This window comes from Nesoenas mayeri (assembly GCF_963082525.1).
Source record: "Nesoenas mayeri genome assembly, chromosome: 5".
In the NCBI taxonomy this organism is placed as follows: Eukaryota; Metazoa; Chordata; class Aves; order Columbiformes; family Columbidae; genus Nesoenas; species Nesoenas mayeri.
The window spans coordinates 15,409,484-15,434,756 of record NC_137548.1 but is presented as its reverse complement, the minus strand read 5'-3'; the positions used below and the strand labels follow the sequence as shown (position 1 = coordinate 15,434,756).

General features: G+C 36.6%; 2 protein-coding genes across 7 annotated transcripts in view; both read left to right on the top strand.

The window, feature by feature from the left end:
• AK7 (adenylate kinase 7) overlaps positions 1-17,994 on the top strand; it is a gene marked incomplete at both ends in the record, with an annotated part of 29,476 nt that extends 11,482 nt beyond the window's left edge. Inside the window, 10 exons of the mRNA XM_080344643.1 lie at positions 1,095-1,172; positions 1,926-2,075; positions 4,377-4,505; positions 4,800-4,938; positions 6,473-6,601; positions 7,606-7,674; positions 9,406-9,603; positions 13,170-13,390; positions 16,656-16,814; positions 17,956-17,994. Coding sequence (XP_080200769.1) covers positions 1,095-1,172; positions 1,926-2,075; positions 4,377-4,505; positions 4,800-4,938; positions 6,473-6,601; positions 7,606-7,674; positions 9,406-9,603; positions 13,170-13,390; positions 16,656-16,814; positions 17,956-17,994 — 1,311 coding nt within the window. The remainder of the gene's footprint in view (positions 1-1,094; positions 1,173-1,925; positions 2,076-4,376; positions 4,506-4,799; positions 4,939-6,472; positions 6,602-7,605; positions 7,675-9,405; positions 9,604-13,169; positions 13,391-16,655; positions 16,815-17,955) is intronic.
• Positions 17,995-19,857: 1,863 nt separating this feature from the next.
• The window catches only part of PAPOLA (poly(A) polymerase alpha), a 46,086-nt gene continuing 40,670 nt past the window's right edge, over positions 19,858-25,273 (top strand). For 2 of the 6 annotated variants that reach the window (XM_080346200.1, XM_080346203.1), the window contains exon 1: positions 19,858-20,299. In XM_080346200.1, the coding sequence (XP_080202326.1) occupies positions 20,292-20,299 (8 nt within the window). In that variant the 5' untranslated portion in view covers positions 19,858-20,291. The remainder of the gene's footprint in view (positions 20,300-25,273) is intronic. The other 4 variants (XM_080346202.1, XM_080346199.1, XM_080346201.1 and 1 more) reach the window with 3 other exon arrangements.

The following is a 25,273-nucleotide window of genomic DNA, read 5'->3' as shown; positions in this document are numbered from 1 at the left end:
TTTAGTACAATAATTTCAAAGAAATACTTTCCGAAACAGTATTTTCAAATACTTTGGAAACGTTCTGAAGTTCTTTAATGTGACCAGCAAACATGGATAAGGGTGAACAAGCTGATGTAGTCTACTTGAATTTCCCAAAGGCTTTCAAAGACGTACTTTGCCAAAAGCTGTTGAGAAGTAGCTAGGTGCCCTAAGAAAATGGTTGGATCTGTTCATGAGTATATGATTGTTTAGAAATGGGAAATAGAAGGCAGGAGTAAGTGGACAGTTTTCATGGAGACGGGAAGTTGGCAGTGGGGACCGTGTTGCAGAAGGTCTCTACAGGAGCTGGGCCAGCCCAGGAGAAGGCTGGAAATGTACAGGGGAGAGAAATACCTTCAGAGTTACTTACAGCAGCTCTTCCTAGATTAGAAAGTCTCTGAGCTGAAAATAGTTGAAGGTTAGAAGAGTATCAGGAAGCAGTATCATTGATGCTTTTCCCATTTTTACTTTCAATTGAGGTGTCCGCAAACCGACATAATTGGAGGCAGAATGCTGGGATACATGTAGATTTGATCTGATGCTCTATATCTGTCTCTGTGATTTTATGGAATCTAGTGGGATTTTAAATCTATTTTAAAGCACTCTAGGAGTAACTAACAACTTCTGTCTAATGATGAAATTAGAATGGTAATACGGAGAGTTATTGGTGGCATTGATCTGAGAACCCTTCCTGATTGTTAACAGAATTAAATACTTGAAGAACCTGAAGTGGAAGTTCTGGGAAATAAAATAGGTCTCCAATGAGCTCTTATGCAGTCGGAAGTTGTACATAAATTTAAGAGCTTTGGAACAGTTTTCTGTGGCTTTGGGTTGGTTCATTGTTGTTTTTTTTTTAACTGCAAGTAATAAAGAGGAAGGCATACATAGTAAAACAAAAGTGTTTAATAATAACGTTACAGTTAGTATACTGTTCTTTGATCTATTTCACTGATTTTTCAGGTATGTTGTAATATAAAATGTAAAGCATATATTTTATCTGCAGAAATACTGTTCTTTTTTTTTTTTTTTTAAGAATCTGATTTGTTAAGTGTGTTGGTTTTTTTTCTTGATAGTGTATCAGTAAAAATGTTGGACCAGGAAAAATTGAGAAGATTCCAAAAGCAAATGCATTCCTGATCAAGGAGTTAACAGTCAGTACTTTTTTTCATCCTTTTATTATTTATGGAAAGTATGTAAACTTAAAAGTACAATATCATTAAATATATAATTTATGTTTTTATATCACCCAAAAAATTTAGCCATAAAGCATGCCTGAAAACTATATACAGGGAGTTAAAATTTAGAAAATAAAACAAAATTTAACCATCATAGAGCAGGCTATTTTGAGGAGTTAGAGCCTGATTTAGAAAAAGAGTGAAGCACTGATGTCACTGCTGCACTGAGCAGATTGGAACACTCTGACAAAACCTACACAAAATGATAAAAATAAAAAAAAAATAATAAAAAAAAGATGCTACTAATGCTGATGAACATAGTATACATAAGTTATGTTGTACTAATCTATTTGTCTCAAATAAACTATTCATAGGAGAAATAAACAAATTACAACCCTGGCTGTTTTAAGGTGGTACTTTATAAATTTATGAAGGAGGTTATTTATTACCTGCAATAATATGAAACCTCTATATTGTAGAGAATCATTGTTTAATCGTTCATGTTCTAGTAGTTCATGAGTACTTCTACTCAAGTAGCAATATACATTGAAAATGTTTCTATTTTAAAAGCTTTAAATGTCTGTTTAGCTTTGTGCACAAACTTTCTTTCCCTGTGCTTTGATGCTTTCTATTCTCACCCCTCCATTCTAGACTCTAGTTTAAGCTAACAGTGTTCTTTTAATATGCATAGCTTAAGTCTGTAAAATAAATATAGCTTTGCTCCCTCAGCAAATGCATTTGGATATGTTGTTCGTGGACCTGCGCATGGAATCTATGTTTCTTAAAGAGACTTTCAACATTAAGTGGGTTGCTCAGGCAGGACTTGTGGAGAACATCGAAAAAATGGTGAAAGAATACAAGAAAAGTCGAGGAATACTGGTAATGCTTTGGTGTATGCTATTTTAAAGTGCTCCTTTATTTTTTTTCCAATATAAATTTTTATATAAGTGCAAGTTTTCATTTCCTTAAATAAATATGCATGGAAAGCTGATACAGATGCAAAACAAATGAACATAAGAACTAAAAATTAAATTGAGGAGGTTAAAAAGAGGGAATATTATTTAGAACAACAATCATTTAGGTTTATTTATTTTATACCTAAAACTGAAACTCTGCAAATGCACAGTAGCTTCATAATGGAGAAGCTTGTGTTCTGAAACTAGTTTCTGTATGCAATATATGGCATTCCTGATATATTTTGTTTTAAGAACACAATAAGTGTATCTTTTATTTAAGGTTTTTAATAATAGTCAGTAGTTAGTCAAGTATTTTGTGTCTTTCATTATATTTAGTGAGCCAGGATGTTCAATTGCAAAGTGGCTTTCTTTTTACCCTGCTCCATTGAGTAGTTTATTGAGCAACTTTGCTGTTTCCTATGTTAGCTCAATACTTAGAACTTCTGTGTTCAAATGTATAGGGAAGTAGTTATTGAAAGGTGCAGAAAAACAACTGTTGTTTGAGGTTGTTCATTAAAAGTCCCTGTGTCCCTCTGAAGGATTACTGGATCTGTTTGGGTTAAACTACGACATCGAAATACGTATGTGTATAATTCAAAAAACTCAGTACAAAATATAGACATACTAAGCAACAAGAAGAGGGAAGGTTAGCCAGAATTCTGACCCTATTACTATTCTATTTAATTTGCAGAGTTTGCACTGTCAGATTTACTGAATTAGGATAGGAATTTAGTGATGTATGATTTTGAGTTTGTTGCACAATGTATTTAATAAATCTATACTGGAATCTTAATTACACTTGCTCATCTATGGGCTAGGCAGGCTGAAATTATAAATCGATAATATCTTAAGATTGTGATGGATCTGAAATATTTGAGGTCAAAATAATCATTGTGATGAGAGCAACTCTAACTCAGTTGTGAAATAGAGCTATTGCATGTGTATGGCAGAATAGCTGTGTCGCAGGTAAGTGGAATGTACCTTACTCAAGAGGGAGAAGCAGCAACATGTTTTATTGAGGTAAAATAATAATTTGACAGTATTCAATAAATTGGGTGGAATTTAACAAAGTTTAACAATGGTTTACCAAGGTTCAGTAAGTTTGATGGCAAGGTTCACCTTATTGATTACTGCATGGAAGGAACATACAACAGGAAATTGAGTTAGAATGATTCTTACAGAGACCATAGACACAAAGGGTAAGGAAGAACCTCACGTTGAGTCCTGAGGTTCAGAGTGGACCCCCTGGCTTTCTAAACTCCTTATGGAGCCCAGGTGCGTCCAGATACAAACTTAGTCTAAGTAGTAGACTAAGTCCAAACTGGACAACAGTTTATGTCTAATGCAGTTATCTATACAAAGTTTATAATAATTAATATTGAGTACCTTCATTGATTAGTAACATTTCATGAGTATTAATTCAGCATGCTATCGATCACGTATCAAAGATCTACTGTTGGTAAAAGGTCTCTCTGCCTTGAGGAATAACCTTGAGAGGTGTCTCAGCTCAAGGGGAGATCCCAGCCATGCAGCCATGCTGCCGAGCAGGGAGCTCTCAGAGAAGGCTCACCCAGGCTGTCATATGTATGGAAAAAAGTGGTTGGCTCATAGTCAAATCACATATGACAGAAAGGTTGGCACGAGATTCCTTGTACCCACAATTTCTTTGTTCCTTGATAAATGAGTCTTGGAAAACCCACATGCTATTCATGCATAAATCACATGGTCAGTGTTCCAGACTCATATGGATCAACGCTCACTGTGTTACTCTACTCCTTTGTGGGTTTTCAGAGAACAAATTGAAACTAGAGGAGTTCTTGGCCCAGCTACAGCTTGGGCCTTTGGCTCCTTTGGAGCCCATACCAAACTGCTGCCACCTCATTTCAAAATTCACTGCATCCTATCTACAGGGTTGTGTTTCATCTCTGTTGATCATTCAATAAGTAACAGTGCTAGTGTAAGTTGGTCTGTGAACCTACTAAATAGAAGCATGCTTTTTCTTCAGTGATGAAGTTGTACATTTAAATTAAGTAACTGTGCTACTCAGAGTCTATGGATGATATAGCGGATATTCAGCAAGAAAATAAATACTTCGTGTGAATAAAACTAAAATATGTTTTCATTTTTAATTATAATAATTGCTATTTCCTACTAGTTATAGTAAAAAGACTTTACATGAAAACATCTGTATTGTTTGAATGATGTTGTATCTTTTTTTTTTCAGCCTCTCAAAGTTTGCATTCATGGTCCTCCTGGAGCTGGGAAATCTACCATTGCTGAAGAGCTCTCCAAACACTACAAGCTGCATTGCATTAAGATAAGTGATGTGATCTCTGAGTCAATAGCAAATCTGGTATGTTGCTGTTTTCTAATTTTGCTATTAATTTTTGTGGTTTTAAAATGTATGACTTCATTAAAAAAATAGTTATACTTCCTTTATTTTAGAATGGAAGTATCTTTTAACATACTGATCACCTCTGGGGGATGCACTGGACTCTTTCTAGAGACTGAAGGTTGCTCAGTATGTCACTGTCCAGGAACATTCGTTAAATGAATTTTTAATTTTAAAAAAAATTTATGTCTGTGTATAAAATAAATTTAGCTGTGGACCTTCTGAGCCTACTGATATTTCTAATTTTGACTTCAGGAGAAAACTGTGGCTTCTAAAGAACTGGACTCTGACAGTGTGGGAGAAGAGGGAGAAAATGATGAGAAGGAGGGTGAAAATGTAGACGCAGCAGAGGAGTTATTAGCTGAAGTGAAAGAAAGCATGGAGCAGAATGCAGGTAGGAAATACAAAGTACTAAGATGGGATTCAGGTAACTAGTGCAACTCTATGCAGATTGAAAATCAGGAAATAAATTTGTGCTTTAAAACTTCTACATCCTACTAAAAGCAAGAATCATGCCATATCCATTTGTATGTAGCTTATTTAAAAATCAAATACAGTGTTTTACATTATATACCTTGTATATTAAATGCAATACATGTTTTAAATACTGTGGTGCTTTTTTCAATTGTAGAAGTTCTTTCTTTCTACTTCTTTATAAATTCTATGTAATTCTTTTTATCCTACAAGTTGATATATATGTAACAATGGTATATCCAGAAGCATTAGATTCTCGGCCAGAATTTTTTAGTTAACATCATGTTTCCTTCTCAGAACAGTGAGCATAATTTATATAATAAAAAGTAAAATGTTACTAAAGTATATCTTTACCAAATTGTAAAGACAAAAAGTATTCTAGTAAAAAAAAAGGAATTCATGCACCATAATATGAGATTGTGGGGTTTTAAGTACCTCATATGTAATTTTGGCCACCTCTAAAAAGTAAAAGGTACTTCCTGAAGCCTGTAAAGAATTTTAAAGTCTGCAGATTGAAAAAAGTCCATAAAAATTGCCATTACTTAAAAGCACTAATTATCATTTATATACTAATAAAGTAATATGTATATATATATGATACAGATGATAGATTAATAAAATATTTTTTTTTATTTAGTACTTAACATTTTCCATGTGGTATAATGCGATCCCCCTTAAAAATGCATCCTACCACTAAAGGTTTGCCTGATTTGATCCTGTGTATCTGCAAAGCAATGAACTTGTAACACACCCAAAAGTTTCAGTGATAAGATCTATGGCAGCATCTCTTCTACATGCCTTGTCTGGTTGTTTAAAATTATAATGCTTTGAAAAAAGTAACAGACTTTTATCAGTACAATGGTTTATATATATTTAAGGCTTTTAAAAGCCAAAGCAAAATAAAGTCAGAAACTGGAGTAAATAATTGCAAAAGAACAAAAAATCAGGTCAAACCAAGCTTTTTACTTGGATACATTTGCTCAACGATTTAGGCCAAGTTAATTAATGAATTCATAATTCAATCTGTTAATCTGAAAATGAAACTTGTAACACTGATCTCACGTTTGTTTTGCAAGACTGTCTTAAAGTCTTACTGGTATTTGTAAATAGAAAAAGATTGCTTTGTCTCATCTATTTCTATAGACATTTCTTTGCTGCTTCTGTTAAAATCTGATTGTATTATTCTAGACCAAACTTAATTTCATGTTTAGTATCTTTAAAATTCTAATATTTATATCCTTCTAAATAAAAACGTAATTTTATTTTACAGCTACACGTTTATGTTCTATAGATCACTGACAACATGTAATACACAAATAGTAACTCAAAATACTTTTTTTTTTTTAGGATCTAAATAGAAGTATCTCAGATAAATGAATTAAAATGCTAGTAAAATAATTTCAGATATCTATTTTCCACAAATGAGGTAATTGTAAACCTTCTTTATGTCTTAGGTCAACTAGAGGATCAGTATGTTATTAAATTTGTGAAGGATAAGCTCAAATCTATGCCTTGTAGGAACCAGGGTTATGTTTTAGATGGGTTCCCAGAGACCTATGACCAGGCAAAAGATCTTTTCAATTGTAAGTACCACTGCTATTGTTTTTATTGCTGCTAATATCATCATTATCGTTACTGTTCTCAGTGCTACATTCGTTGAAGTGCATCAGCACTGTAATGACTGCCGTGCAGGACATGAAAACAAAGTTGTTTTCAAATGATGCTTAAAATGTAAGACGGATTTTAATACACCTTGTTTAATTTAAACACAAGATAGATTTCTGACTACCTTTGCTGGCAAAGTAATAAGGAAATGCAGAAGTCTGGAGGACACTTTGTGGTTCTCTGTTGATCTACTGCACTCAAGGAAGCTCTAAGGCAGGATTTCTTCAGAATGTTTAAGGGCTGCTTAATGAGGACATCCAGCTAGTGCACTAAGACATGTTTTGTGAGCCAGGTTAGAGTGGGTATATTAGATTAGCTGCTGTAGATATGACTTCAGGGGAGCTCTGTGACATTTCAAATTGCAGGCAAGCACTGTTCATGTATTAAGATCAAGAATCATCTCCATATGTAAATGACATTGTGAGGTTGGAATGAAAAAAAAATCAGTCTTGTTCAGATTAACGTGATGGGCTGTACTTTGTCATGCTCAGCTCGTGTTCTCCAGGCAGCTTTACTGACTGTTCAGAACAGCAGACACTCAGTGACAGAAACCGTTTTAACCATGGTACTGTAAAACATTTCTACTTATTCTTCTGAGCCCTGTCTCTGATTTTGGCAGAAAAATGCACTTGACAGGAGGGGAGGCCGGGGTCACAACAGCAATATGGACACATTTTAAAATTGTGTATACATGTGCATACTTCTGCTGTATAGGCAAACAACTATTACTATCCCAAGGTAGAATTCTGTGGTGGCTGGCAGCATGAATTACTTCCTGAATTCTCTAAACTAGTGTCTTGGTTGGACTAATTTCCAATAATTAGTATAATTTCAATATAGACAAACCTGTGTTTGTTTTTTAGCAAATATAATTATATTGTTTCCTCAAATGAATATCAATCATTTCTTACTATTGTCTTAGCGGAAAATGAAGATGAAGAAGAAGAAATTAGAGGCAAAATGCCTAAATTTGATAAATTAATCATACCTGGTAAGTTCAATATATTTATTTTTAAATAAACAGAGAAGTTTTCTAATACTACTACCACCAAGAAGAATGAAATATCACTCCATCTGTTAATATTTAATTTAATGTAAAATAAATATCTAATCTGTGTAGTGCTGCTGCCCTCTTATTGAAAAGTGAACAATCAAAAGGAAGGTTTTGGTTCAGTTTGTGGATGTTCTATTCTTTTTTCCTCTTTGTGAAATGCCATCAGCTCTTGGCTGATAACAATAGCAGTGGCTGCTTTTGTTGTGATTGCAACAGCTATTAATGGAATAAACATTAGCTTGTGAACTTGGCATATTAAAAAAATTGAAGTTTATCTTTAGTGGGATATCTTGAAAGATGTTACTAAACTCATTTTAAGGCATCAGTTAAACAGAGAATTAAAATAGAGTGGTTTTCATCTATGCAGAAGCGGGTTCATCCTGATGTTTTTGCCATTCCTGATTTCTTTGGAAGCTTTTATTACATAGAACTATTTTGCATTACAAGATGTGTATAGTTAGTATAAAGGTTGAATATTACAAATGCTTAGTGTTTCAGTAAATGATGATTAACTGGCTTCAGTGGAAGTGAAGAAAATCCAGAATTTTTTGAAAAATTCAAAGGAGGAAATGTGAGTGAATTATTATGACGGGCTGGAGAAAGTACCACTTTCTCTCCTGTAACAGGCACTTCAGGCATGGGATCTGTTTTAAGAAGCTGCCTTCACAACCTTGGAGAAAACTTGTTTTAAAGAATGAAAAGATCCAGAACGGATTTTTGTTTGTTGGAGACGTTTTTTGGGGGTTGTTTTGTTTTTGGTTTTGTTTTTTTAGCTTTTTTGAAAGCAGGGCAGGGAAGTCAGTGGGGAGAGGGTGTGTCTGTGCTTGATTCTGCAAATTTCTCACTGCTGGCAGAAAAGATACTTCCTGTTAAATTAACACATTTCAGTAGAAATATTGTAATATTCAATAGAAATATTGTAATATATTATGATAAATTATATTAAGTTTTATTTAATAAACACAGATTGATTGTTGAGTTAATAAAATACTGCAAGATTTAGCATAATGAAACTATGAATATGAGACCACTGAACTGAAGAATAGCAATGGGGTTTTTTTATGGATCCTAGATTTCTGGGGCTTTTGTCTACCAATAGTACTAAAATAACATTTACACTGAATTTTATGGGATGTGGTGACATAGCATCTTTCATGTACTATTATATTTTTTAATGTTACTTTAATTCAGCAGATACACCCTTATTTGTGAGATTAAAAATCACAATACAGGGTGAAGACTTTTGATGACTTGATATGAGTTTTTGAATTTTCCAGTGTTACTTCCTGCTTTGGCTGCAGCATTCATAAGATTTTTTTTTTCCTCCTATACCTATTACATATATTGGTTGTTTGAAAGCTTTCTCAGAAAATTTGGACTACACTGCCTTGCTGTTCTTAAGATTTTTGTGCTATTTATTGCAAGAATAGTCTTGTTGATAGTACTAAGAAAGAATTTGGTGAAATTGGAATATGTAGCTTCTTTACAGACATGTCTCTTAATATTGTTGGATATCTCTAACTGGAAAAGTTGAATATAAGCATTTGATAATTAAATTCTCTGTGAAGGTATATATACAATTCATTTCTATTGATGTTCATTTGTGGTTTAAAATGTATTACTAATACAAATGATATATGGGTGCTGATAATGTGTTCTTTTTCACAGAATTTGTTATTTCTTTGACTGCATCTGATGAATTTCTTATAAACAGAATAATAAATCTGCCAGAGAAAATTGTTGCTGGAACTCACTATACCCAGGACCGGTTTCTGCAATCTCTGAATCTCTTCAGAGAGTCAAACACAGATGATAACACTGTTCTCAACTATTTTGATGAACTTGAAATACATCCCCAGTTCATAGGTATGAAATAATAAAAGTAATAGATCAAATATGAATGTAAATTTTCTGTTGTTGCAAACTTAATGCTTGCAAAGATCATAGTAAGTGTATATATATATATATAAAGTTTTAATTAATGTTGCAGAATACATATACAACAAGCAATTAATTATACACCTGCAAAAATATCTGTATACTCATAAGGATTCTGAATGGTTCGCATACAGTTAACCTGTTTTTAAAAATAGGGGGTTGATTGCTCATTTTTGTAGGCTAAATTATCAGAATAATTTTCTAACTTAGGTTACAGACCTCTGCACTGGCACTCTTCCAGATTGGTTTAACAGTGTATTTTCATGGACTTGAAATATTATAGTTGCTTATATTTTTTTTTTCTACAGATGTGTCCTCAGGTTCCATGACAATATACTGGGTAATCTGTAAATGATGAAACATTAAAGAAAATTATTAGAATTTCAAGCTGGAAGGTTAGGACTGAATCTGTTTTGCACTATACCTGTATGTAAGAAAAGTTGCCTTCCCTATACACTATCTAGATCATTGTGATCACTGGGAAATCTTGAGAAGATTACTATAATCTGATTATTCAAGAAGAGCGAGATCAGGGTAACAGCATTCTTAAGAAAAATCGTAGGGTTTTGTTTGGTGGGTTTTGTTTGGTTGGTTGGTTTGGTTTGGGGGTGGGGTGAGGGAGAGGGAGAGGGAGAGGGAGAGGGAGAGGGAGAGGGAGAGGGAGAGGGAGAGGGAGAGGGAGAGGGAAAGGAGAGGAGAGGAGAGGAGAGGAGAGGAGAGGAGAGGAGAGGAGAGGAGAGGAGAGGAGAGGAGAGGAGAGGAGAGGAGAAAAGAAAGAACAAGGGGAAAGGCCTGCAACTAAAATGGAACTGCTGTTATTTGGAATGTCCATTTGAGCTGACTAATGAGGAGTTAATTGTTGAACAGCCTCAATCATAACTGATTTCCTAATTTTTTATATTTAATGTCAGTCATGGAGATTATCTTGAGAATAATACCATACATGTGTTGCTAGGAAATGTAGCAGTGGAAAAAAATAGTGTGTTAGTAATAATTTTAGAATTGAGGTAATTCTGCTACAGAAAGTAAATGAGAGAAATGTTAACTAGTAAGGTCTGATGCTACCGATTGGTCACATTCTTGTTTTATACACTTCTGGATGTGCAAGTAGTAACACTGTCCAAGACCATGTTTTATTTTGGTAGGGACTATGTAGTGTATACTCAATGATAGAATATTGCAGGGTTTTCTGCTAAGAATTATGCACAAATATTGTTCATAACCTCTAGGCCATTCCAAATACGGAAACTCACTGCTCTACTGGTTTTAATTGTTGAGGTATCACAACTGTAATATTCAGTGACATCCAGATGATTTTCACATTCATTTAAAAGTGTTGATTCTTATCTTCAAATGAGCATCATCTGTATGACATGTTTATTTCAGGAACTGCCTCTTCACCTGTATTCACATCACTGACTTTTATCCACCAAAATATGCAAACGTACAGCTTTGCTTTCTGTTGTAAGATAACTTAAGTGAGGAACCTTCAGCACTGCAAATACCGTTTCATTCTATTTGATATTCCAGTTTGTTTATCAGATCCATAGAATTAAGTAGCATCAGGTTTAAGCGGAGAGCCAACTGCTTTCTCAGATGTATTCTGAAGGAATTTAGTGGGAAATAGTTAAAAAATTGTGCTTGACTTGTTAAATATTGACTCAAATTGATAAAATCTTTCTTCCACCTTAATTTAAGAAAATAATAACATATGGCTTTATGAATTGCTTTTATGATTATTATTTTTTCTGAGTCTGAAATATGATTAGTACAAAGGAGTGGGCTTCAAGATTCTGGAAACTCTACTTTGTTACTGTGACTCATTGCATGAAGTCTGCAAGTCAGTTATCTTGTGTCTCTTTCTCATCTGCAATTTGGAGGTGGCTACACAAGCATGTTAGATCATCTACAAAAAGGCGTGTTAACGTTATAACAGCCATTTCCTTTGAAGATGTTAATTATGAAGTCTTTTGCTGATGATCTTTCCTCTCAATTAGTATCAGTGATAACATCATTTTTTATTTAAAAGGATGAATGCAATTATTCATGATTGCTGTAATACTTGCATTGTAACCTTGCTTGGCCATCTAAGAAAAAAGTGCAATCTTTGACACATCACTTTCACTGCTGAGAGAGTTTGTAGCAATACTTTAAATGACCAGAAAAGTGGCTTGCCCTGCAATTTGTATGTCCAGGTGCAGCTAAAATTGCAGAAACAATTGACTGCTTGACATGGAAAATGTATTATTCTTTTAATTTGGAATACTTAAGGAATTTAATTCCTGCTTTTTGAAAGAAGCAGCTCTAAAGTAAATTTCATTATGTAGAATTATGTTAGCTTTCTCCTTAATTAATTAGCACATTTTGGACTTCAGGTCCAAATCAAAACCACTTAAACTCTTGGAATAATGATGTTAGTATTAGACACCTATCTGCTGTCTGAATTAGTGATTAGAAAGAAATGGGAAGCATGTGTTGCCAATAGTTTACCAAATAACTTCATAAAGCAGAGGTCTGTAGACTAGAAACTACTGGATTCTCATCTAAATTCTGTGTTCTAGTTGTTCTGTTTTTCCCCCTTCCTTTGCTTGCTCTCGCTGCCCATTTCTGTGCCTTTACGTCTCCAGTCCCTTACCAATGAACAAGCCCTTTATCTCTGTATTCTCTGTGTACTTGAAGTGTTCGCTTTTCCTTTTTTCCATGAATATGGCTAAACCCTTTCTGCCAAATGCATTCTCACACTGAATGCATACAGAGATACAGAGCCCAGAAAGCCCTGGAGACAGTCCACATTTTTCTCATTTTTCTGCTGGTTTTTTGTGTTTGTTTGTTTGTTTGTTTGTTTTTTTAAGTTTACTACACAAGTAGTCTCCAGCAATTAAAAGGGAGAAGGAATTAAATTAAACAGAAGGTCTTGCTCAATCTCTGTGTTCCTACATGAAGCTACACGTTTGTTTTGTAGATATAAGATAGTAAGAGTTTAACTAGAGATAGGTCTGTGTATTTGTAAATCTGCTTAAGTGAAAATTTTTTGAGTTTGTTGCCAAATCCTAACAACTTATTGTGCAACCTGCAGGGGACACAGGGTCAAAATCTGATGGTTTTATGCATCTGGATAAGTTGGCATAAGATTGGTGACTGGGACATCTCTGATAGTTGAGTGGCCTCGTTTTCAAGTTCCAAAACTTAGGCAAGCTGCAACTGAGAAACAGAATAGTTATAAAAAATATTTTAATACATTTCTCCCTTACATCATCTTAATGAGAAAAGCTATTTTAGCTGAAACTAGTAAAAAAAAAAAAAAAAACCACACATGTAGAAAACTTCATTCTGTGTAGCAGAAAAATGACCTAAGCAACTGAAAACGACATCTTATACTTGAAAATTCGAACAATGTGAATACCATATATTTTTAGGTCATGCAGTTATTTACTAATGTCCACTGATAATTGAAAAAAAAATCTTGAAAAGTTCTCTCTTATTTTGTTTAAAAGATGTAGCCAAATTTGAAGATCCGGAGAACAGATTTATTTTAAAAGAGATCATCAAGGAAATTGGGGAACCTCGGAATTATGGTTTGACAGATGAAGAAAAGGAGATTCTGGAACGCAAAGCAGCTGAGGAAAGCCTTATCAGAGAAGCTCAAGAAAAAGCTGAACGAGAACATAGAGAAGCTAAGGAAAGGGCTGAAAGGATGGCAAATTGGGAGGAGTGGGTAGGTTAATGCATATTTTTTTTTAAATTATTATTATTTATGTGTTTTAGATGGCTCCAAGCAACCTGCTATCCAAATACATTGGGAAAGTGTGGCATAATTTTTTTGGTCCACAGTGCATTTTGAGGCCCATTCTAAAAAATATAGTCTCATTACAGACATGGCATTTTTTTTTGCCAGTTGCTTTCAGCATGTCTTCAGAATATTTTTATGATACTCTTCTTGTTGTTGCTGCACCATAGTGTTGTTCCAAATTCATGCTTCTTTACCCAGTGTGCAATCTGCCAATCATACACACAGAGTTGAAATATAGTTTTATTATGAGATTGCACAATATCGGGTGCTAGGTAGTAAACCCACAAAACTAGCATGCCTTCTTCACAATACTTAGATCATTCATGCTTTTGATTTTGATTAGTACCTCCCCACATTTCCACCCCCTTTCCATGGTTGATGAGTAATTTACACATAGTTACACAATCATTTTCTTATACTAGGCATGCTCATGGGTTAGGGTCTTCATGTGGGCAGGGTCTTTTGACATGTGGGTGTGATTTTTAGTATTATAAAATCTTATAATAAGCAAAGTTCATCCCAGGGACACGCTATATGACAGTGTCAAGATATATGTTAAACCAACTTCACTAATTATGCATGTTCCAGGATATTCAAACTGCAAGGACAACAGCTCCTGATATGGAGTTCCTTAAATCACTCTTATCTTTGTTTAAAGAGCAGACTGACCTGATACTGGCCCACTGCTTGCATACTCTTATGTTAGTCAGTGCTGACAGGATGCGTATTTCCTACACATCCTTAGGTTGGTAACTGCTGACAGGATGTTAGCAATCAGGACACATAACCACGGGCGTAGTTATATGCGGTGCTTTATTTCAGCGCTGAGAAACCAGGGGTTCGCACCCAAAGCTGGCTTCCCTGGTCAGTTTAAGTTACACAGTATTTATACAGTCCATTCACATACATATTCATATATTCATTAGGATACGTAACGGTTACTCAACATTGATTGCAACATCTTGGAACTATTTTGATCATGTGCAGTGTCCTCTGGTGGTCTTTCAGGGGGTCTTCAGGATGAAGTAAGTAGTCTTCATCACTTCTGTCCCTTTCACCTTTGGATACTGCACAGGCGTACTACTTCTATAGCTAGATAACTGCACTTCCTCAACCTCCGGAGATACTGCATGTACTTCTCCTCACTCTATGCGTATTATTTAGGCTATGATAAAGCTAGGTTGTTAAGATAAGAGAATACTCGAACATGCTTGAACATCCTTTCAGGGACAGTTTACAAAACTGATTCATCCTTTCAGGAACATTTTGTAAAACTGGTTCTGTTACTAACATTGATACGTCTTTAATTTGTAACAAGTACAATAGCTCTTACATTTTACCATTTATAAATATCTACTGTAATCAATGGTGATTTTCCATAACCAGTCTTCTAGGACTCTTGAACTTTGCTGACTTTACTTCTAAGCAGCTGACCAGGTCTTTATTATGCCTTTCAAATAAGATTTTTAACTCAACACTGATCAATATTTCAGTCTGCGCTGAATAAAGGTTTCTGAGCCTGCAAGAGAAACACCCCTGAGAGCTGAGTACTCAGTTCAGTGAGAATTGTCCTGAAGGATGCTTTTTGTTTGCTAATACTTTATTAAGTACTTAGTATTTAGGCTACCTGACCTCAGAGAATTTGCACATGATGCTTCTACCTTATTTACTTAGCCACACCTAAGGACATTTTACGTAATTTACACCCGAAGTCAAGTTGTTTCAAGAGAAGGCAGTTCTTCTATTGTCTTATTTTAAGAGCTGTTTTAAAACAAACGGATCATTCCACAAAGAAATCTTTTTCTTACATTTACACATCTATGGGGTCAGAATACCCTGAAATTTCTCACTTTTAGAAAAGCATTTACACTGCTCTGATGATGGCTTGTTATCGTTATCTCTATGCTTTTTTTCCAGCTTCATTCAACATTAAATAGCATGTTGTACTCTCTGTAAACTTGTCTAAAAGATTACTAAGGATAGTTAACACATTTTTAGCTATATTGAATGCAAAGTCATCTAACTTTCAAGAACGTAAACTGCATTATTCAAAGCTAAGGCAGGTGTTTAAATAAAACGTGAACTTAAGTTTATCCTTTTAAATAGGCAGATACTCAGGAAATCTAAGCAATTATTCATTTGCCCTTGAGACTGTAGAACAGCTGCTGTTTCTGAGTAAACTGACCAAAGACCACTTGCAGGATTTATTCAATAACACTCTTGGATTGAGTGAATAAGATAAATATCTTTTTTTCAGATACTGGTATATTGGTTTTATCTGAACATTGCTTTTGTGTTATGTCTTGAGTACAGAAAAGCAGTCTTCAGAGTATCATCTGCTTGCTGTTATCTATATATGACTCAGGCTGCTGATGAATAAAATGAGAGAGGACAATAAAAATGTTTTTGAGTAATCTTCTAGCTGAAACTACTGCAAGTATGCATGCTATTAAGTGCTATGAAATTGAAGAAAGAAAAACTCACCTTGCTTTTATTTCCACCCCCCACACTTTTTGAGTGTAATCTTTGTATTTAAGTTGAATTCAAGAATAAATTTAGCTGGTGTAAACAAATGTGGTTTTAGTCTATTTCACTCTCAGCCCCCTTGAAAACTGACATAAATGTAATAAGACAAAACAGGAAAAAACCAACCAACCAAACAAAAACAAAAAACAAAACCAAAATGAGCCAAACTCAAACCAAAAAAATCCTCCACAATTTACAGTTTACAGTTATTTAGACTCATGGCTCTGGCTCTCTACTGAGTAATAACATTCTCCTTCTCCTCCAGTTGAAATAATCCTCAACAAACCATCTTCATTTGCAATAGTATTAATTTTTTGAAGTGATACAGTGTATTCCAGCCATTTTGCCAAATATCTTATGGAAACAGGACCACTGTAAGATTTCAGAATAAACCTCCTTTTAGGTGTTATAGAGAGAAAAATAAAATAATTTTACTAAGGAGATTATTTCCGTTTTCACCATGTTCAATTCTTTGTCCTGAGTGCACCATGTGCTCTAAATTTGATAAGTGCTTCTTCATTTTTCCTGCCATCTTGTGAGTTTTGAAGTTCTGTCCAGAGCTTCTAACATTGTTTTTAATCTAGGTCACCATTATTATTTATTCGAGTGCTATTTGGTAGATGTTATCAACTTTATTGTTTATGATTTTTTTCATTATTTGTAGAATAAACATCTGGAGGAAGTGAAAAGACAGGAACAAGAGTTATTGGAGGCCCAGTCAATTCCACTACGAAACTATTTAATGAAGAATGTCATGCCAACACTTATGCGAGGGATAATTGAATGCTGTAAGATCAGGCCAGATGATCCAGTCGATTTTCTGGTAAGGTGATTACATGTTTTTTTCTTAAATATGTTTGAATTTTCATGTAGACCCAAAGAATCTCTGTTAACATAAGGACTTAAACTCATTTTTCCCCCTTTCATGATAAAAATTAATTAATTATTAGTATATGCAATTCTGGTGAGCAATAATTATTGTGAAAACTAAAAACTCAGCAACTACTGGTAGGATCAGTTGATACTGTGTATCGAGTAAGGGCTTTCTGAACAGTAATTGGACAAGAATCACTAGCAAAATCTGTTTCTTTTTGGTGTGTGCACTGTGGATATCTTTTGTATTCTACCAATTCTGCTGTAACACAGTGACCTGCAGAAAGGGGGAACATCACTCTTCATCCTGCTTACACCTCTCTAGGCACAGCAGAGCTTGCTACTGTAAGGATGAATGAAAGCTCTTTGGTAATTTCCTTCGCAATCCACAGACAAATTAATGAGTAAATCCTGTAAGACATTAATAGAATAATACCAGTTGCAAAGGACCTCAAGATGTTTTCTAGTTCAACTTTTGTCTGAAGGCAGGGTCAGCATTGGATTCAGACAAGAATTCAGATGCTGTAAAGCTATTACTGTATTGCTGATCTTCCTGCACATCCTAAGAAGCTATCACTGTTTTCATGAAATGAAACATGTTATTAATGAAGCAAAAGCTTAAAACGAAAGCATCAGTTTTGTGTGCCACTTGTTTTAACCTTTCTACTTACTGAGGGGTGGCATCTACCCATAGCTGTAGTAGCATGAGATCTTTCCTAATAACTGCATAACTTTAAAATATCTGTATTATCTGCTTTTCTGGGTCCAGAAATCAGGCCTCAGGGTACTCCCTCTAATTTTCCATGGAGTGACGAATACTGTCATAATTAGCTTACTTCCTTCTCTCGCCCATGATAGAGCTGGGGTGACTGCTAGCAAGAGGGAGAATGAGGTGGATGGTATTTTGCATGTTATTTGTGGGGAAGAGGTTTCTCTGACATATCTGCCAGAATTTACATTTTAGAGCCATTTAATACTTTCCGGGATTTTGTTTAAAGCAATGTTGTGTTCAACTGTATTTTTGTTACTCTGTATGTTTTAAAGTTGGAGAGTTGAAAATAAATGTAACTTTGAAACTGTTCTGTTCACAGGCAGAATACCTCTTCAAGAACAGTTCTGGTATTGAATGAGATATAAACATTAAATCATAACAGCTGTCAAAATTGTGAGATAGAACATTCCTAATGCACTTTAAGTAAAAATACTTAGTTTCTGAAATTAGTTTTGTTTAGGCTTATTATGTAATCTCCATTTTTATCTCATTCTTCATAACCAAGTTGTATTGTTTTCTTGAAATTTCTTCTTCAAAAGTACCATTTACTGTACATATTAATGCATTTGCACATCTGTATTTCATGTGTCTATTTGAAGCTGTGAACCACAAGAACCTGTTGTGTCTCCAAAATTTTCTTCCTGGGTTTTTTTTCAGTTATACATGCTATCTAAGCAATATATTTTTGTCCTGATTCACAGCGGATGTAGGCAGCTAGCCTGAGATAAAGCTTTTCTTAAAAACAAAAACACATACACACACAAACCCCAACCAAACAACAACAAAAAAATGAAACAAAATCAAAACTAAAACACTCCCCCCAAGATAGAAAAACAAACAAACAAACACCAAAAAAAAACCCAAACCAAAACCAAACTAATTTTCACTGAAAATGGAAATAAATAGAAGCAGCAAGCTCACTTATTTCCCCTCACAGCTACCAAGAGGCAAAAAGTTACACACCATAGTCTTCTTGTGCTGTGCTCAAGTCTGACTGGATAAACAGTTTCCCTGCACAGACTTGTCACAAAACATCTGTTTCTATTTGGTATCAAACAAATGGGTGTAGTTCTCATTTGATTCTCTTCATCATTCAATATTTGATACAGCACGTGGCTGTCATTCCCTTTTTTATTGACTTCATATACTTCTCATAGAAACTGTCAACATCTATGCTGAATGAGCTGAAACTGATTGTGTATTTGGTGTAAAACAAATACAGTATTTTGTCAAAACAGAAAGCAAAGTCTGTTTGGGAGAAAAGGGAAAAAAGGAAGAACTGAAAGAACGGTGACACAAAAAAAATTTATGCTTATTTTGTGTATTATTTTTAGTGTTAGAATTCTAGATATATTAATGTCCAATGTTCTTATTCAGATATATTAATATTTTTTTACAGAGAAAGTCTTATTTAGTCTGTTTTCACAGTCACACAGCCAAGTCAGTTTTGATAGACAGGAACAGAGTTCAAAACCATCATATCCTACTCTAAAAAAACCTATTTCCTTGGGATATAAATTTCCTGTATACTGCCAGTCCAAGTTATTATTTGTCATCTAAGGCAGCTGAAATGAAATAATCTGTGATTTTATAGAAATTTTTAGTTTGAGAGTCCTGTTTTTTTAGAGCAAAGATGAAAATAGGACACTAAGAAAAAAATAGACAAAACAGGGCACTTTTTTGTGTGTGTAGAGTTGGTTTGATATTTACTTTTCCAAGAATAAAGTTTTGAGTTGATCAATAAAGAGTGGTGGGTTTGTTTTTTTTTTTTAATTTTCTGAAATGTATGTAGTCTATCACAGGCAGAGCTTTCAAAACCAATTATTAGAAAAGGATTTATTTGCTTTGTTTGGAGCATAAAAAACAAACAATCCCGATACAGGTTTCAAAAGGCACAGAGATGGCTTTGAAGGGAAATCCCTGAGGTTTCGGGCGGACCAGGCGGGCTGCGCTCGGCCCGTGGAAGCCTCGGCCGCTCGTCCCCGCGGCGGCTCCCGCAGGCAGCCCGGCGGGCGGCCCGTTGCGATAAAGCGGTGCGGTCCCGCCGCCTGAGTTTCCCTAGCAATGAAAATCCCCGCTTCCCCCGGCTCGGAACCCCTGGTGCCCAGGCACACCGGCAGTCGCGCAGCGCGCCGCCCCACGTACCCGCCCCAGCCGCCTCCGCCTGGCCCGGCACGACCCCGCCCCGCCGCACGCACGCGCCGCCTCGCAGCCGTTAGCGCTTTGTTTTCAAACTCCGGCTCTCTCCCGCTGGAACTACAGCCCCCAGGATGCCCTTCCGCCTCGCGGCCAGCTGAGCATGCGCGGGCGAGCTAGCGTGCGCCGCGTGCGGGGGTGGCCGCGCCGCTGCGTCAGGCTCCCCCCGTTCTAGAAGGTTGCTTTGGTAGCGTCTGGGCGCCATGTTAGAAGGCCAGAGGGGAAGAGGAAAGTGAAGCGGTGGCGGCTGGGCCTAGCGAGCGGCTTTCTCCTCCCTCTGAGGCCTGACCCCGGCCCCTACCATGGTCACGATTCCCGCTTCTTGGCGGGACGAGTGACCGGTCCGGAGGCGGCAGTGGTGGGGGAGGACGAAGAAGAGGAGGGAGAGGGGGACGACGCGGTGGTGGTGGTGGCGGCGGCGACGGCGGCGGCGGCGGAGGAGGAGGGGCCGGAGAGACGATGCCGTTGTAAGTTGGAAAGCTCACGGAGTGCCTTAAAGGCCTGTGTCGTGCCGGTCTTTACTCGTAGCGCCCGGTGCTCTCTGCCCGCCGTGGCCCTTTCTGCCGGTTCTCGCCCTCCCCCCTGTCGCTGCTCCGGTCCCGGGCTCTTCCGGTGCCGCAGTGCGAGGGGCTGTGGATCCGCTGCTCTTCGCCCAGCCCGCCAGGACCTGTTTGTTTCTTCCTTGTGCTCCCCTCACATCGCCGGGAGTGCCGAAGGAGACACTGATGTGGCTTTTATGTTGTTGTCGTCGTCTTTTTCGTGCTCTCGTAGCGGCCGCGGGGCGGATGGCAGTGTCGGCCCCTTTGACCCGCACCGAGCCCGGCCACGTGAGGTGGCGGAGCGCCGCACGTTTGTCCTTTTCGTGCCCAGGCCGCGGGACATGAAGCGCTTTTTCCGTCAAGGGTCCAGACACAGCTTCTCTCCCCGCGGCCGCGCAAACGGTTTTTCCTCCTTCCGGTGGCGGGAGAGGCGCAGGCGCTGGCTCCAGCGGGCGGCCTGAGCGGAGCCGCTGCCCTTGCGAAACTCGCCCGCTCCCGGTGGCTCCGACACGCCGAGCGCTGCTGGGCTCGGGCCGGGCCGCGCGGGCAGCGCCCCCTGGCCGGCAGCGGCGCCCTGCGGGTCGCCCACCCCCCTTCGGGAGCCGGGGGCTTCCGCGCCGCTCCGATGAGGCCTGGAGCTGATGTGCGGTTACTTTGCGCGTAGTCATGGGTAACCAGGTGGGACGTAGTTTCATCGCAGTTTTTTGTCGATTTATTTTATTCCAGCCCCGCTGTGTTAGTGTCTTTTTTTTTTTTTTTCTTTTTTTATATTTTGGACGACTCCGGGTTGAGACAACAAAACTTCCTGCTCCTCAGTTCTGTAGTCCATAATGTCAGTATTTTATTGCCCTGTGTAAGTTGAGGGAACCTGCGATGGGTAGGTGGTCAGATGGCTTTTAAGAATAAGGTATGTTTAAATGCTAGGTTCGGGTGTGAGGTTTTTTTCTTCTTTTTTTTTTTTTAATTGAAGAAATGTAAAGAATTTTGAATTATTCACTATTGTTTCACTGTTATTTGGGGATTATTCACTCTTGTTTTAATTATGTAAACTTTGTGAAGAATAACCGTGCTTGCATGTTGTGCTGTATTCTAAGTTAGCTGTGGGGTAGATAACACAAGATGAACTTAAGAGTATATGGCAGGAAAAGCAGGTGAATGCAGAAAATAAAATGGTTATGCCAGGTAGTTTCTAATGTTTGTATAATGAGGCTGCAATGTCTTTATAGATAACTTTTGCACATGGCAAAGAAAAATTACCAAAAACCATCTTTGAAGTTGGCCAGGCTTTTTGGCCTCAGGAAAATGGGAGGGTGTTTATTTTGCCTGCTTCCATTTTTAGTTTATTTCCTTGTGACTACATAAATTCCAAATGCTTAATAACAACATTTTAAATGTTTCGGCTACTTCTATGAATTGTAATAATAGTGATCTTCAACTTTGACAACTTTGAAGTGACTCAATCATTTTTCTTAATGTGAGTGTTTATGATACTTTAACTAGAAACTATTGAATAACATTACATAGTTATATTTGCACTAACATATTACAGTTTTCAGTATAAACATTACTTGGCGACTTCACTGGTAAAGGAGGTTTGTTTTAGTTAGGAAAAGCAAAGCTTTCTCAGATTCTGCATTTGCTCTTTCATTTTTTATGTTTAGAATGATTGAAGTCTTGCCTGAATAATACAAAAATCAAAGTGAACATTTTAATACTTGTAAGTTGCAATAGTAGTAACGTTAATTCTTGAGTTTATGAAGTGATCCATCTGACTTAAGTTTAGAGAAAAAAAAAGAGCTTAGGAAGTTCCTTTTCTGTATATTTCTTTCCAGTTGATGCTTTCATGCTTTTGGATGATAAACTTTCTGAGTGAGAGTAGAACTGTATGTTACTGCCGAACTTTTAAGATGACAAACAAAATACAGCACTTTTTTTTTTTTTTTGTCCTGACTTTTGAAGAAATCTTTTAAACTTCAGTTTTTTAGGGTGCTGTCTACAATTGACAGCCCTAGTCAGTGCTGATCTCCCATACAAACAGGGGTTTGTCATCATTCTCTACTTGGAAAGCATTAGTTCAGGATTCCGCATTTCTGATACTGCCCTCCATGAGTATGTATTTCTCTTAGCAGTATGGTACAAAACTATAAAGCCAAGCAAATTACTTACGTGCAAGGCACATGAGTAGTAAGAGGGCAAGCTCTGGTTCTGGTGATGCTGATAGCTGGCATTTCAAAAACCTTTTAGTGTTTAAAAAATACTAAATTTATCCTAGTAATATGTGACTTCTTGTTATGATTCTTATTAATCTCTTGTGTGAAGAGATAGCAGCTGCATAAGGGAAAACTCTTTAACTTTCAGCTGTTCAAAGAAGGTGATTAGAAACAAAGGCGAATATTTCCCCTATTATAAAAATACATTTTAGTGAACTGTTAGGTACAGAATCTTCTTGTTTATCATCTGAAATGTAAGATGCTAAGAAGAAATGAAGCTCACTAATCTATCCATATGTTTCAGTTAGGGCTAGGTTTTACACAGAAAGGCTACTGACTCAGTGAGGCAGGAGCTATGTTTATGTGAATATATTATCTGATCTTTTTATGTAACCTGGGCCTTTCTGACCCTCCAAATAGAGATATAGCACTGTGAATCTGTTTCTTGTTAAGCTGCTGATATTATTGCACTTACAGCTTCTTTGCTGAACTTCTATATCTGTTAAAATAATCGTAAAAGACTTTTTTTTTTTTTTTTTTTAAACCAGAAGTGGAAAAGTACATTGAGTGATATATATGAACACTTAAAAGTGCTGTTAGGTGCTATAAATTTCAACTATTGTTGGTATTGGTAATAGAGTTTGGAATGTCATTAGTTTGTTTTTCCAGTCTTTATTGTGGACAGTCAAGCCTATTCTGACTTATGATGTAAGACTTCTTATGTATTTCTTTTTTTCACTGAACTTTGCTTTAAATATATGCAAAGTCATTGTTTTCTTGACTTAATTAGTGACTGTCAACTTGTATGCCAGAAGTAGTGCAACACTATATTTAATATGGCTTGTACCAATTAGGAGTGGACAAATAGCATATTTCTGAACAGAGAGCTCAGGTTTTTATAGACTGTAATTGAAAGAGTGACATTATCTCTAACTTTGCAAAGCACAGGACTTACTTTAGAAGAACAGGTGCCTTAATTAAAAGTGATAGCTTTATTAATCAAGAAGAAATTAGTATAGAAGTCTATACTGAGGATTAATTTGTTAGCTGTACTACAGAGGAATTGGATGGCAAGTCATGTGGTTTTGCCATAGCTTTCAGTTTTCTGTCACTCCAAAAAGACCAAGTTTATACCTGTTAACATGGGGGTACTGCACACAACTTGGAAACCTAGATACTTTGGGCTGCGCAGATTTCACTGATGAGACAAATGAATCTCTTTGAGTTAAATGCTTCATTGTATTCCTAGTTCTTGGTTTGATACTTCCTGATGTCTTTTGATTCAACGATACTGAATTTCTTAAATTGCTAAATTTCTTAAATTGTTCTGGACTTTGTTGTCTCTGTAATAGCAGTAAAACTAATTTTTTGTTCAAGTGCTACCTGCAGAGTTTGTTTAAACTTGAGAAGCTTTCTGAAACTGTCGTTAGTAAGAATGTTGTGGATGAGTGTGTGTCTGGACATGCTGCCTTTACCATTCTGTATAAGTGGAAGAGCCAGAGAAAACTTGGGATTGAGTCAAAAGTTAGCAGAATGTGTATGAATGTTCTTTCTTTTGCCATAGGTGAGTCTCTTCTTCCATAGGCCTGTTATTGCTCCAATACCCATGTTCAAATCTGTTTGGGGTATCTTGAACATTTTATACTGACAGTTGAAAACTTAATTAATTATCTAAATGATCCAGCAACTTTCTGCTAGATATTTAAACTTCTGTCCAGGGAGGGCAACTGGATTGTCTTAATGATTTAAGATGTGTGTTGCCTGGTAACAGATTTGCACAGATTTCAGTGAATTTTCCTGCCTAGATTTCTCAAATTTTGCATAGAATGATGGTGTTAGCATTAAGTCAGAAACTTTAATCTGAAATTGTCAAAGTCAGTACTTGCTGGAGGAGAATTGAAAACATGCAAACAAAACTTCTCAAAATGCCTCCTCTGAAATGTGGCACAGTGGAGCTTGAGCTTTGTGAATTTAGCTCCAACTGATAGATGAGATGGTGTGATGACCAGTGTTGCTTCAGGAATCTGACTTGGGTATCTTGCATCAGTAAATAAGGCAGACTGAATTTTAGTGAGGTCATTTGTAGAGGCAAATAGAGAAGAGAGGATAGTCATTGAGATTCCTTAAGTTGTGTATTTTGCCTTGGTATATGGAGGTAACACTGAATGAGCCAAAGGTCCTGACTGGAGTTAAAGGTTTGAAGTCAATGTTCTGTGGGTTGTTGGCACTATTTTAAGAGACTTGACAGCCCACAGTTTGCCTTCCTTCACTGGTGGTGGCCTTAATGTGCCTCTCTGTCTGGACAAACTTAGTCCTCTGCTGAGGTTTAGTGATATATGAAAGAGGTTATATAACTTCTAGCATAAGCAAGGCTTGATGGCCAAAAGCTGGAAGGGATATTCGCATGCACTTGGCATGCATTTAGATGGGTTAGATCTTGGGTGGTTAAGATCTATTTCAGAATCAGAGATGACTTTTAAACTTAAACAGGATTTGAACTGTTATAATGTGTTAAATATTATGGCATCTGTTTTTAAAATTTAATCTATTTGTTTTTTATTTCTGTGAAGCATCCCAAATTTCAGGAGCATGACATTTAGATAATGTGGTGCTGATTGCAACTGTATTTTGTTTGTGATAAGAAACATAAAAACTTAATTCAAATAACATGCTAAAATATCACCAGTAGAAC